General features: G+C 35.9%; 1 protein-coding gene across 1 annotated transcript in view; it reads left to right on the forward strand.

Moving 5' to 3' along the window:
• Positions 1-14,261, forward strand: part of DNER (delta/notch-like EGF repeat containing) — a gene marked incomplete at its 5' end in the record, with an annotated part of 54,732 nt that overhangs the window by 19,226 nt on the left and 21,245 nt on the right. The window contains 3 exons of the mRNA XM_008950274.1: positions 1,392-1,537; positions 5,892-6,045; positions 8,602-8,715. Of these exons, the coding sequence (XP_008948522.1) occupies positions 1,392-1,537; positions 5,892-6,045; positions 8,602-8,715 (414 nt within the window). The remainder of the gene's footprint in view (positions 1-1,391; positions 1,538-5,891; positions 6,046-8,601; positions 8,716-14,261) is intronic.

The raw sequence follows: 14,261 nt of genomic DNA on the forward strand, positions 1-14,261 counted from the left end.
TCACACTTGACACTTTCATATGCTGAACGTAAGTAAAATTTAGCAGCAATGCTGGGAAGAGAATTCACCTGAAGTTCAGAGTGTTTCATAAAATCTTGGAGTATTTTGGTGTTCGTTATAAATTAATCTAATCTTTTTCTGCTTGACAAAATACTGTGATATCTCCAGTCTGTAATGCAAGAAGCTAGACTGTGTCTTTGAAGTTCCTTGAAGGTTTAGGCTGTAATGGATATTAAACATCCATTTTCATTTAAATTCTTTCTATTAATTTCTAAAGAAAAGTATAATCCCGCAATAGTTCTGTCTGTTAGCTTTCCACACTGATACTACGAACAGTCTTGGACTCCTAGGAGTCTCCCTACATTAAAGATATTGAAGTAAAATTTAAGTCTGACAATTTATGGAAGGATCTTTGGGCTTTTAATGTGTATATTATGCATACAGTATATAAGGTATACCAAATCCACACTTTTTGTCACTGCACATTTATTCTGCCACAAGCTCCCAGAACAAAACAGCAAACGGATGCCATGCACAGAAGGGCTGTGACCCAGGAGTATGATCACTGGTGGAGCAATGCTGTTCGAGCACAAGTGAAGTATAGGAGCAGGGTATATGCATTTTGACATGAACTCTGACTTGTGTATGTCATGGACTCTGTGTGTGTACTTCATTTTACCTTTCCTGCTGTCCTTTGTTTTCCAGATGCATCTGTTAGAAATACAGGTGATAGGAATGTTGTTATACTCCAGTGTGTTTTGGGAGCCTTCAGCTACTTTTTTTAATTCCATGCAATTACAGGTGCTAGCCATAGAGTCATGGATGTTCTTCTTCCTTGTCAAATGTTCCCATTTTCAAGTTTTGTTATCTACCTGTTACATCAGCTTAATGAATCATCAGATCAGACAATAATACTTGTATTGCAAATATATAAAGAAATGTTGTCAAGCTGTGGATGTATGTTCTTTCAGACTTCATAAAAAATACAGGCAAAGAGACTGTCCATCTTTTACCAGTATAATGCAGCTTATGATCTGTGCTGTTGAGCTCTGAAGTAACTTTTAGAAATTAATTTTAATATTTGTCTTTGATGAATTTGATTTTAATATTCCTTATCATTAAAAAAAAATTGGGGAAATATATTTTCAACAGATCAAGTTATAGCAGGCAGAAGCGTTTGATTATTTGAGATGTAAAAATTGATAGATTAGAGTTCTGGGGGTAGATCTTTTTTAGGCAGATTTTACCAGCCTACCTTCCTTTTCTTAGTAAATATAACAAGTAGTTGTTTCTAAACTATATTCTAATTTGTTTACATGCATTAATTTTAGACAGGTGAATATGAACTATGAGTGATGATGTTCTTATCTGACAGTTTCTTTTTTTTTAAGGTTTTTTGAATGATTCGGTTACCAAGTGCATTGTGGCTCTACGCTTGACTGTGATAGTGAAAGTCAGTACCTGTGTGCCTGTGGGAAGCCATTCAGATCATCTCCTGTGTTCAGGGAAAGGAAGATGTATCACCAGACCAGATGAGGTAAGGTCAGCCTAGCAAGATCTTCCTGTAGAGTGGAAATTCCATGATAATATAAACACAGGGTAAATTGTACCTGGTCTTCCGAGTGTGTGCATACCTTGCTGCTGTGTAATAGGCTTATAAAGCTCACAGATGTTACTAAATAATAACAATATATGTATCTGCTATTCCTAAAAGTCAAGCACTTAAAGAAAATAACTGCTATGAGATGCAAAGATTTATACCTTACACTGGCAATAAAAATAATTACTCAGATATAAAGTAATGTGTACTGCATCTTACTGTCACTACACAAGAAGATTTCTCTATGAGATGAAGAACATGTAGTGGGCACTTGGGATCCCCAGTCTCCAGACCAGTGTGTTCCAGTTTAAGTCTTCAACATTATTTTGATTTTAGGTCTGATTTAAACTAGTACTTCTCTCTCCACATCTCAATAATTGCATACTCAGAAATCGCTGATGAATGCAATGGAATTGTCTGAGCATTATTGTGAGAAGAAATTATATGGAGTAATGTGGTAATGTTTGGAAGTTTTCCTGGTATGGCTTTCTCCTTCACATTAATACTACACTGGGAGATTACAGCGGTGACAGCAATTCTATTGGCCACAGTGAATTTTTTATGTGATCTGGAAGCATGAGAAAAGAAGAACCAAACGTGTCAAGTTTGCAGTCTGTATACTGCTTTTACAAAACCAGACTGGCCTTCTGCAAATGAGATCCTGTTTTCTCTGTTACCTACTACACATTAATTTTATTTCATGCATTTAAAGTCACTTACGGATCAAATATGTGCAGTTAATCTTGGGTTTTATTAATATTCATTCAGAAGATAAAAGCAATAGTAACTGTTGAGTAAATATTAACAGCTGTGGGCCTGCTGTGAGCACAGAAAATTTGGCATATTTAGGGAATTCACTGTTAGTTCATCTGCTACTATTTTCTGATTTAAATTCTCAATAAGCACATTTCATAGAAAAATGACATTTTTGAAATGTAACAACAATAATTACATGGCTATGGTAATCTATACATGCATGGCAGTGCTAACGTGGAATAATTATGTATCTATTTTATTTCTCAAAAATTAAATTTTAAAATGTTTGAGATAATGTGTGAAGACAATTACTGCAAGTTGCATTTAGAAGTGCAGTTCTGCCATACCAGCTGGTGGGTATCCAGATAAATTATTCATTCAGATACAGTGTCCAATTTCATAGTCCAGGTTAGTTTTCCTGCTTTACTATATTTAACATTTTTAAAATAAATTCAGCATCCTGAATTTGATTTCTGTAAATATTGTATTTAAATTTAGTGTATATAACAGCATATCAAAATATCATCTTTAAATTATATTTGTTGAAGGCTAATTATAAAAAAGCCTCATGTAATCTTAAAGGCATCCCCTCCTGCATATGGACTTCATTTCCAAAGTACAATATGCTCCAAAATACAAAATATATAATTATCATACAGCAGTGTTTTGCTCAAGTATTACAGCAACTCACTGCGAGTTGTAATAAAAACTGAAAATCTTTCCCAGCAAGAGAAAAAGTAGACATTAATTTTGTTCTGGTCATCTTAACAGCTTCTTTACTACATTTTTTTTTAAAAAAAAAAAAAAAAAAAAAAAAAAAAAAGATGAGCTTTTATAGTGTCTCTAGTCTGAAATATAGAATCTGATAAGCATGTTATTCCTCTGCTTACCTAAAACAGGAATAAAGAATGATATTGCAGCTATATTTAGAGGATGGTACTTACAGCTTGGATAATAGCAAATTATCCAAAACAATTTATTTTATTGTCATCCAAATAATATGAGGTTTGTTCTCCCATAATCAAGTAAAATGTATACATGAACTGTCTATTGATTGTAGATTGTTTTGAAATTCTTAGATAGTGACTTTGATACTGGCATTATGACATTGTGTAGCTGCTGCTTAGTTTTCTTCAAATATGCTAGTTGTCTCTTAGGTGAACAAAAATGAATTTGGGAAAAGTGAAGATGACATGGCTAATAAAAACCATGTCACCTAATCTTCTCTACAGAACTTCTCTGCCTCTCAGAACTGTTATCTGCCATTAGACATTTCAGGTGGAAGTGTTAGTGTTTTTCTTTCCCTGCTTTCAAAACCCATTTTGTTAGCTACACTTTATGGTAAACAGATTCCTATATCATAGTCTTAGAGAGATATCAATATTATCTGAGCTTTTTTTAACTTCCTGTTTCATTAATATTGTTTGAAGCAATGACTGTTATGTTTAAATATATTTATACTTACACTATAATAATCAGCTGCCATTACTTTGAAACAAGATCTTAGTGCAGGCAGAGCCGTGCTGTTTGTGCCTGTGGGGCAGCACGGGCATTCATTCCTTCTCTCCCCTGAGACACAGTTCAGGTGATGATGTGCTTTGCATCTGACTCTCAAATCTAGCATAAAACAACCGTGCACCTGACCTGGAGGGGATGGTACACTTCTTGGATCCCCTGCTCAGGAATGTCTTCAGTGTCAGATAGACATAGATAAGCCTGTTCTCATTTTCAGTGCATACACAGAGAAACATTAAATGAGATCAGGACTCTAACCTCTTTAAACTGCACAGAATTTAGATACAGTGCCTGTATCTTTCCATGTGTGCTGCTCCTGTCAATTTTAGGAAGAAATGCTTTTTTTTTTTTATTCATAGTATGGTATCTCACTTTGTTCATCCAGAACAGGTGAGTTATCGAGACCAGCAGTATTCCTGATTTTTATATGAAGTCCAAACTCCACGCTCCACTCCAGGAATGATAACAAACACTTCAATAACACAATTTAGTATTAAAAAGAGTTAGAGCAGCTGTGAAGGATGCTGCAGGCAACATGTGTATGTGCACTATTTACCTGGGTCCTGATCCTATAGATGCAAAATGGTACTGCATGGCTCCTATGATAGAGGATATTGAGAGCAATGCTAATTTTGAACCACTGGTTGCTGTTGTCTTTAGCGACCAAAATGATCCCTGATGTGTTTTCCACCAATGCTATATGGAAATGTGGAAATACTGTGTATTTAGTTAATAAATAAAAGCAATTTTCTGTTTCATTCTGATAGCCAGTTTCCTGTGTAGCTCATATGAATTATCTTTAAAGTAAGTTATTGTGCCATGTGATTGTAATAATTTTGACTGCGTTTTGCTTGCCTGTCTTTTTTAACTACAGCCTTGTTTGGAAACCAGTCATTGCTAACGTGTGACGTAGTCAAAGTTGTGTTATGAAGAGGCGTGGGTAAAAATGAGAACATGTATAGACTTGGCAGGGACATCTGGTACTCCTGATAAATAACATGCCCATCATTTTGAGTTTTGGAGATGTATAGTATTAATCTTGTTTAAACTCTATCAGTGTAATATCTGTAAGGAATAATGAAATCTGGGTTTTCCTGAGTAAAATTTTTTTTGTGTGAGGATGATTTTCTTTTCTCTTTAGGTCACACCTGTTTATTCACGCGAATCCAACAAGAGTAAAAACAGAGGAAAAGATACTAGAGATGGGTTTACCCTTCTCTTTTTTTCTAGCTCTATGCACGTTCTGCAATACTTTACATTACAGTGTTTGTGCATGGGACAGCTGTCCCAGCCCCAGTGATCTGGCTTTGAAACACAGGAGAGTGAGTGATGTTGCCATCTAGTGCTTCATGAACACGGAATTTGGGATACTGAATCTAAACGCACACTACAGATGAGAACACTTTCCTTGTTTCCAGGCTTTGAGACTTTCTTGGTAATCTTGGTGACATAAATATTTTTTGAAAATCTAATTACAATTTTTTTATCACTTTGTCATGTCTACTATAGGAATGTTAAAACTTTAAGAGGTATAGTGCTCTTGATCTTTTATTAAGCAGCAGGGTTTGGAACAAGTAACAAATAGATTTGGACGAAGACATGTTTTAAGAAAACTGAAGGAGTATATCACTTAGTGAAGTGAGCCTCTGGGATCCCAGGCATTCATATAGAGGGGGCATTTTCTAGTAGGATTTTGTGGTGGTAAATTGGTATATTCTTGCAGTTATTCCAGTCTACAAATGTAATTTCTGGAATGCAAGAAAAATTTCCTGGTGATTTAGACGTTATGGATCTGATCCCAGACTCCACATCTAGATGAAATTACCTGACATTAAAAATTCTAGCTGAAGAGTTGGTGCAGGTTTAGTGTTTCAAAGAGTAACTTTGTGCAGTTGATCTACTTATAGCAGCTACTGTTACAAACAGCAGAACAACAAAACTGTCTTTGTTCAGGTGAGTGTTCAATGAAAACATAATCTTTGAAAACCTATTTTGAAATGCATAACCTGTTTGTTTTTAGGCAACGTTTTTCTGTAGCTGTGAGGATGGGTATCAGGGTTCCCTGTGTGAGGAATTTGATGCTTGTCAGAGCCAGCCCTGTCAGAACAACGCAACCTGCATTGATGTGGCACAGAAACATGACAGGAACAATTTCACCTGCAGCTGCCTGCCTGGTGGGTTTCACATTACGCTTGGGATAATGTGTTTGTGCTTCAACATTCAGTGTGTCTCTTATGCAGAGTGGAGAACTGTGCAACTTAGGATACGAGGAATGAAGGAAAATCTGCAACGTAAGGGCAGAGTTTAAAAGTATGTGGAAGATTCTTTGATGTGAAAAATGCCATTGAAAGGACCCACCTGAATCATAACCTAATGAGTGAATTATTCATAATTAATAGAACTTCATCTACTAAGAAGATATGATCAAAATTTAGTTTACATCAGCTTTTTCTTATATTTTTTATTTTTCAGTACAGATTTTAAGTATACATTATAATTAATCTTACTGTCAACGTGGTTTCATTTTAACTAGTAAACTTTTTCTTCCATTTGAGTAATGCAACAGAAGATATTCACTCTACACTGTGCAGGTCCTGTAATTATGAATTTCTAAAAATATTACTTGTGCGAGGAAAAATGAAGGAAATGGTAAATAAGAGTTTAATTATCATAAATGTATCCACATGCCAGTTTCAGAAACATTTCTATGTGAAAGGGATCATGTTTTCTGAGTGTTGTTAGAAAGAAGTGTTACTAAGGTAAGTATCAGCACATATTAATAGGGGGAATGATTCTTAAAGTGTATCTCACAGAGAACTGCCTTTTTTAACTGCAGGAGTGATTGCTTAGCACCTCTTAATTTGTAGCACTTGCAACATACTTGCTATGTAATTCCTGAATCGCTTTCCCTTCCAGATGGGTAAAACATGCTTTATAGATAATAGTAAGATGGAACATACTTATTTTCGTAAAGATGACATAAAATATCTTTGAGTCTTCCTGCAAGCTGTAATGACAATCGCAGGAAGTCAGATCCTTGTAGCCACCTTCAGACCAACACAATCATTTCTGTCTTCCTGTGCTAACATTCTTTTGGATACATATTGAATTCCAAGGTAATTTTGAGCTTTCACAAACTTGGTAATAGTTTGAAGGGGGAAAAATGCATAAATGAGTTAAGTCTATCCAATACTGTTATGATTCATAAAAATAATTCAATGTGTGCACTTTAAAAAATATGAAGCCTATAGGTGAAAGGACCTGTCTTGGTTTAGTATATTTTATGTCAAGTTGAGACTGATTGGAATTACAGAAAATCATTAGTTATTCAGTATGAGGCTGATGTCCCTCCAAGTGCCTCAGTTGGGTCCAGAGTAGATACCTCATGAGAACACGGTTCTGGTTTTCAACCTCATTTTTTTTTTTTATTCAGTTTAACTGATTTATCGGCATTAATCCAGATACAACTTAGAACAGACTTTGTTTTTCCAGGTTTTGCATTGTAGAAAATAGGATCATATTTAGCTCTCCATGGCCTATAAAAGTAGTGAGGTACACAGAGGGCTGAGTGTTATGGATCCTTTTCTATAATAGTGCTCTAGCAACTCCAAAAATAACGTTCTATGTTGAGAGCTCTTTTATGGTGACATAAATATATTTGAACAGGTCTAAGTACTAGCCTACCCAAAAGATTTTAAAATGTTGATTTTTATTGCAGTAAAAATAGCTATATTATCAAAATAAGATTTTTATTTTTTCTCCTTTTTTTTTTTCCCTTTTTTCCCCTACATAAGAAAATTCCTAGTCCAGGCATGCCCCCTCTCAGCTTGGGGCATTTGTCTTAGGTACCTGTTTATAGCAGTGTATTATCCTTGTCCACCTATTCGTTCACTGGTCTTTAACACCAGCCATTGTTAAACATGCTTGTTATGGAAGATATTTACACTTTTATGCAGGATTCATTTTAAAAAATAAAACTCCTCTTTGTGTATTGTGTAGCTTCTTCAGCCATGCATCCAAGATAGCTTCTTGGAGATAAATAAAAATTAGAATGCATTGCATTGGTTAAGGAATTTGGAGTGTTTAATCTTTTAGATTCTATATTGTAAATTTGTTCATTTGGGGAGGATGTGTTACAGACATCAGACATATGTAGCAAAGTACGCTCGTGGTCAAATAGTACAGTACACACAATCTGTAGCTTGTGAACTTATGGGAGCTTATTTGGAAGAGTTTGCAATTGTGCTGAGCAGTTCTTCACAGCTCCCACTTAAAATAAACACTCTTTTTGAAGCCCAGAAGTAGGAGCAAATGACAGTTGTTCAACATATGCACAAATAATATTGTCTTGTTTAAAGTCTTGCTAAAGAATATTGACTTGAGATTCAAGGAGCCTGGAAAACCGTTCAAAAATTACTTTCTTTGGTTACATGGGTGATGAGGACCCCGCACCAACCTCACTATACTAGTGCTGTCAGAATATTGCTGCTGGTAAAATACAATTGATATACTCTGTAGATTGCCACTATTTAAATTTCTTCGGTGAAGTATAAATTGTAATTAAAAATCTCATTTTAAAAGAAATGAGGGGCGCGTCCTGGAATCTGTTTCTTACTTAGGTCAGCTTTACTGAAGGAAACTAATGGTACTGTTTTAATGACCTAGTAATAGATGTAGTCTTAAAACCTCATTTTCACTGTATTTTCTGAATGTTGAGTACTGTTTTGTAGGTTACACTGGAGAGCTGTGTGAGTCGGAGATTGATCATTGCATCCAGCAGCCATGCCAAAATGGAGGTACCTGCTCATCCAACATCCATGGATTCAGTTGCCAGTGCCCAGAAGGTAAAAAGTAAAGACCTGTCTAGCAGCTGATACAAATTGGTGTTTTGTGGGGTGTCCTTAGTCTAACTTTTCAGTTCTATTTTTTGATATATATTTAAATATTTTAAAAATTGTGTCTTAAGCCATAATGGTAAGCAGGGGAAAAAAAAAAAAAATCCAGGTAAGAAATCTTTGTTACTGGCTATAGTATATGAGATATGGTAGGAGCTTAATATTTCAATATGTATGTGGCACAGAAATTTTCTTTAGTTCTCTGTCAACTCTACAGCAGAAATCAGGCTCCAGCACTTTGAGAGGGGTGAATTTGAGGAGACCTAGAGCATGGTCTGGTTTTTGTGTTGTCCAGGAAATGAGTGAGAAAATTATGCCTCCCCTGTAGTGTTTGTATATTTCTGCATGTGTGTCAATTGGCTCAAATGTGTCTAAAAGCAATAATTCAAAACTAAAGGTATTTGAATCACCCAAATTTTAATTCATTCTCCATTCTATTTGGACTTATACTTTATATGAAAGCCTTTCAGCAGTTCTCCTTGGTAAACCCTGTCAATGTGACATGAGGACACCACAATGCTGAAGTGTGTACTTTCATAGCAATTGGCTGACTGGAATGGCAGATGCTTAAATTGCTCATAAAAAAATTATCAGGAGTGAAAACTCAATTATGAAGCCTTCTACTAGTTATTTATAATTAAGATTAGAACCTTCAACTAATGATATTTCTGTTCTTAGTTGATCTGTGCGTGTTGTTTTTATTCTGCCAGCACATTATGCTTGCTCTAAGGGTACAAGGCTTTGTTAACTGCTCCAGTAATACACATTTGCTTAATAATGAGGATTATTTGTCATTTCTTCAGACTGATTCTTTGGTTTTCTAGAGTTTTACACTTTTAGAAGTGACCCACTTAACAGCTGTGTTAAAATACAGGCACTGACATTTTGACACCAATGCAGATCTTGCATTTGGAACAATTTTGAAACTCATTGGCCTTATAACTAGTAGCAAAAATTAAGTGAGAAAGTTAGTAGATGTTAGACTCGGTTGATACTTGACTTGCATTTTTCTTAGGAACTCTGTTCAAAGATCTTTAGGGATGTTTTTCAGGAAATGATCTTTCCAAGAATAAATGCGTGGAAAAAAAAACTACTGGGATTTTTGATTGCTTTAGAATGGTTGTACTTCCTTCTGTGTGTGGCATACCTTCATTGCTTGCTCCTGATGACCAATTAATGATGAATATGGTGACCATCGCTCAACCTCTCTCCAAATGCCAGTTGAGATGCTGTGCTTGGGACAGGGCTGCTGGTGGGCTGAGGTCCTTCAGTGGCCCCATTGCCTGTCCTGTGCTGTGGTGCTGCAGCTGGGGTGCAGTGCTGGTAGCTTGGCTCTCCGTGCCCTGCTCAGAGGTGTCCGGGCCGTGGTTGCTGTGCGGGGCTGTGGCTGCTCTCCTGCTCAGGGAGCTCGTGCCAGCGGCCGTCGGGCATCTGGTAATGCCAACGAGCTAAGGAATTTGGAGATTTGTGCAGGGAGAGGGTTGATTTCACAAACTACATTGTCTAGATTTACTAGTGACTGCCTTTCCCATGATTATTCTTTCTTCTTTTGAAGTATTAACCTCTCATAGAAGCATGTTTTGAGAGCTTTTGTTTGGGTTTTAAAGAGGTTTGGTTAATTTTGTAAATATAAGGGATAGTTAATTGGAAATTGCAGTTGCAATAACCAGCAGATTCGTTATTTTTAGCATGTTCTCAAATTTTCCATTTGAGAAGAAAAAAAGGTTCTAATTTAAGTCGGGTCTCTTGCTCTGCTGCTGTTCTCTTGCTGTGCTTATTAGTAATTGCTTATTGAGAAGAGGCCTTTCATTCTGTAGAACAAATTCAGCACAGTGGGGGAAAGGTAGTCGAGTAACTTGCGTTTGTGTCAAAACTAAAAGTCTGGAGGCAAAATGTGTTTAGGCAGAAAAGGATAAGAGAAGATGGAAAGCATTACAACGGGAAAAGAAAACGATGGCAGAAAAGGAATGACATGGATACCATGAGGAATGATCTTGAGATGATGCATTTCTTTTACAAATCTCTTTCTGTGGTTCATGAAAGAAGCAAACAATAGCTTGAAGATGTGATCTGAGACACTGAAAAAGCCAAGATTGGATATGAACATTTTGTTATTATTCTTTAGACAATTATACTGAATTAAGAGTCCTCTGGCTAAGAAAATTTATTTGTGCTTGCAGACTCCATTTTCTGTATGATGCAGTGTAGATTTCAATGTCCAAAATATGTCAGAAAATCAACTGCTATCTGAAGTTTTTGGGTCACCTGTACTAAAGAGAAAATTTGGTTTATACTCAAATTTATAGTGAAATGGCTTAAGCAATACCAAGGACTGAGGAATTTGCTCAAAATTTTACTCTTTAATATTGTGTAAAGGATGTTTGGTATGTTGTACTTAATTACAGTGGGGTAGGGAGGTTTTGGTCATCTGCTTTAAAGTTTCATGGTAATAAATATACCTTTAGCAAATATTACCTACAAATGATCCTGCAGAGAAGTTTCTAGGCATTCAGAAAACCTACATACAGTAAACATCTGTCAGCTTGAACATGGATCTTTGTAATTTATAATCACAATATTCACATAAATACCCATATCACTCATAAATACCTCCTCCGATTTTCTTCCACTTATTGTAGCGTATAACATACTATTGTATTGACAATAATATCAACTTTGAGTTGATCAGGGTACTACTTATCAATTTGTTATGTTGGTGTGGAAATTGCCTGAGCACCTGGTGAGGAAATGCCAGTCTCAATCTGTTCCTTACGCATGCAAATTACCTGAAGTTGATAGAATGAAAGGCTTTGAGGAGGGGGGTGTATATGTATAAAAAACATACTTTAAACATGTGGAGAGCATGTTTATGTTTGTTCATAAGATAATAGTAAAATAAGTGAGTGGTGAGATGGTTTTGAACAAAGCCAGATAGTAATGAGCAAAACAGATCAGTTATCACAATGAACAAATAAACTTCTGCTTCAAGTTGTTTCTGAAGTTCTGTTACATGGAATTTTCATGTCTTGATCATATACAGGTGAACTGAATTTAGGTTTATAGGAGAACATTAATCTTTAAAAATAGCAAGCATTTAGCTGGCCAGCCACATGAAACTGGCTTGGATTCTTGGGATTTTGCTGCTCTTTCTATTCGGATGTCACCTGCTCCGACAGAAGTAGCAGAATTCTTTTCATTTAGATTAACATGTTTCTGAAAAAGTCACGAGCAATAATGGATTTCAGAGCCATCCTGTAGAAGCAGATATAAAGAAACCAATGCTATGATAAGGACTTTAACATAGATTACCTGAAATGCACATTTCAGGATGGATTTTATTTTACTATTGACAATTTCATATGTCTAGCTGCAGGCAACTATGGCTAAGGCAGCACAGTGCACAAAAGTGCCCTGAAATACTTGCAGGTATTTCTGGAAATACTGGAAAGCGATGAATTCATGAATGCTCTTATTATGGTTTCTGTGTTTTAAAAAGTAGTTTCACAGCTCTAGAAGATGCTAAATGGTGATGCATATGTGTTGATTTGCAACAGCAGCTAGAAAATGCACATTGTCACCACGAATTTTAATTGACTAGGGGAACAGAAGTTATTTGCCAAGGTTAATAATAGTTTGTTTCAAGGTCTTCACTTTTTCTGGGTCTAGTTGTTCATGTAAAAGTCATTTTCTATATTGTATTTTGCAGATAGAATTCTGACTTCTTTAGGTTTAAGTACAATAAACCTATTATCTTGATTCCAGGAAACTGGATCACATAGCTATTGCATATGTGGAATATTTCCCAAGGTTTTTGCTAATTGGGGAATGCAGAATTCTTGTTATGACAATAAGAGAGTCTAATTTACCTGAAGAAAATTTTGTTGTTAAATAATAATTTTAATGGCTGTTTAGTTTCTGGTGTTTTCTGCTGTTTTTACTTGTTATATTCCCAAATTGCTCTTAATTTTAATAGATTTCTCCTTAATGCTCTAACAGCTTTTGCTTGTCTTTGTAGTCATCTGTGAAGACTTAGCTAGGGTGGATTTCAATCAATCTTACAACTACATTTTAATTTCTTATTTCCTTATGGCAAGTATATTTTTTCCCTTTACAGAATTCTGGTGAAATATTATCAGACATCTTGTATTTCCTAACAAAACAGTTTTGTACAGGGAAAATAATAAATTGACTGTATTTCTTGTAATATTTATTCCTTTATTTCAGATCTAAGGGGTTTGTAATCCTGAGTCCTAACAATTTGTGCTTCATTTTTCACGTGTAATTCTTAGAATTAGGTCTCACGTAACATTCAGGCATGTTGGTTGTTCTGCAGACTGTGTAAATAGCAGTTGTACAGTATATTCAGAAAGCATTTAACTTCCTTGATTTGTACATGGCTCTTTTGCTTCCAGTAGCAAAGTCATTAAATTCCCACAATGATAAGAAATCTGGCCCTTATCCAGAGCTCTTCTATCAGAAAATAATTTCTGATCTCATCTGTGTCGCTCTGGAGGTCCGTAGCACACTATATAAGGCATATCACCTGATCTAATACTTCGATTCTTCTTGACAGGTGGCCAAAGGGTCTGATCTGTGTAAGCATAAGTACTGTATTGTGGGTTTTAGCAGCATAAATCTTTTCTAATATTGCCTTTCCCTTTTATTTTCTGTGTTACTCCTTTGGTAAATATTGCATTCAGATCTTTCAAATCGCAGGTGGTCTCTACATTTCAGTTGTGTTCCTGTTACATCGATAATGACCTGGATGTGGGGTTGGGTTCATGTTAGCTGACTGAAGAAGAGTTTGGGTGGTACTTATCCACATATTAATAATCCTGGCTTTATTTTTTTCCTTCAGCATTTGATTATGTTTTCAATCAATACACCCCTGATTTTTACTGTTAAACTTATTTGCATTACTTGTTTTCAACAGTTTATTGATATGGACTTACGTGTACATTGAGAAATGCCAAAATAGATCATCTTAAATTCAGATGTATAGCTCCTGCTGCTTTGACTGTTTTCGGATATTTAGCTTGTACATAAGACTTAAACTTCCAGAATCAACTACAAACATTTCGCAGTGCAGTCAAAGATAACACAAGGGCAACATGTTTTAGTGTATTTTAAACCTGCATATGTTCTTGAAGTGCTTTGCCACTTGAAACATCAGCCATCTGCCAGTAAACTTCTCTTTGGAGGGAAGTTTATTGCAAAGGTTGTAGTGAAGCAGCAGCTTTAGTGTCATGGTGTGACCTCAGATCTCTCTGATCCTTTTTGATAGAATCATAGAATCCTTTAGTTTGGAAGAGACCTTCAAGATCATCAAGTCCAACCATTAAGCCAACGCTACTAAGTTCTCTGCTAAAACAGATCAGAATCTGTCAGGGCTGGAAGGGACCACAAGGATCACCCAGTTCCAACCCCTCTGCCATGAGCAGGGACACCTCCCACTAGATCAGGCTGCCCAGAGCCTCATCCAGACTGGCATTAAA

This window comes from Merops nubicus, unplaced genomic scaffold, assembly GCF_000691845.1.
Source record: "Merops nubicus isolate BGI_N331 unplaced genomic scaffold, ASM69184v1 scaffold6262, whole genome shotgun sequence".
In the NCBI taxonomy this organism is placed as follows: domain Eukaryota; kingdom Metazoa; phylum Chordata; class Aves; order Coraciiformes; family Meropidae; genus Merops; species Merops nubicus.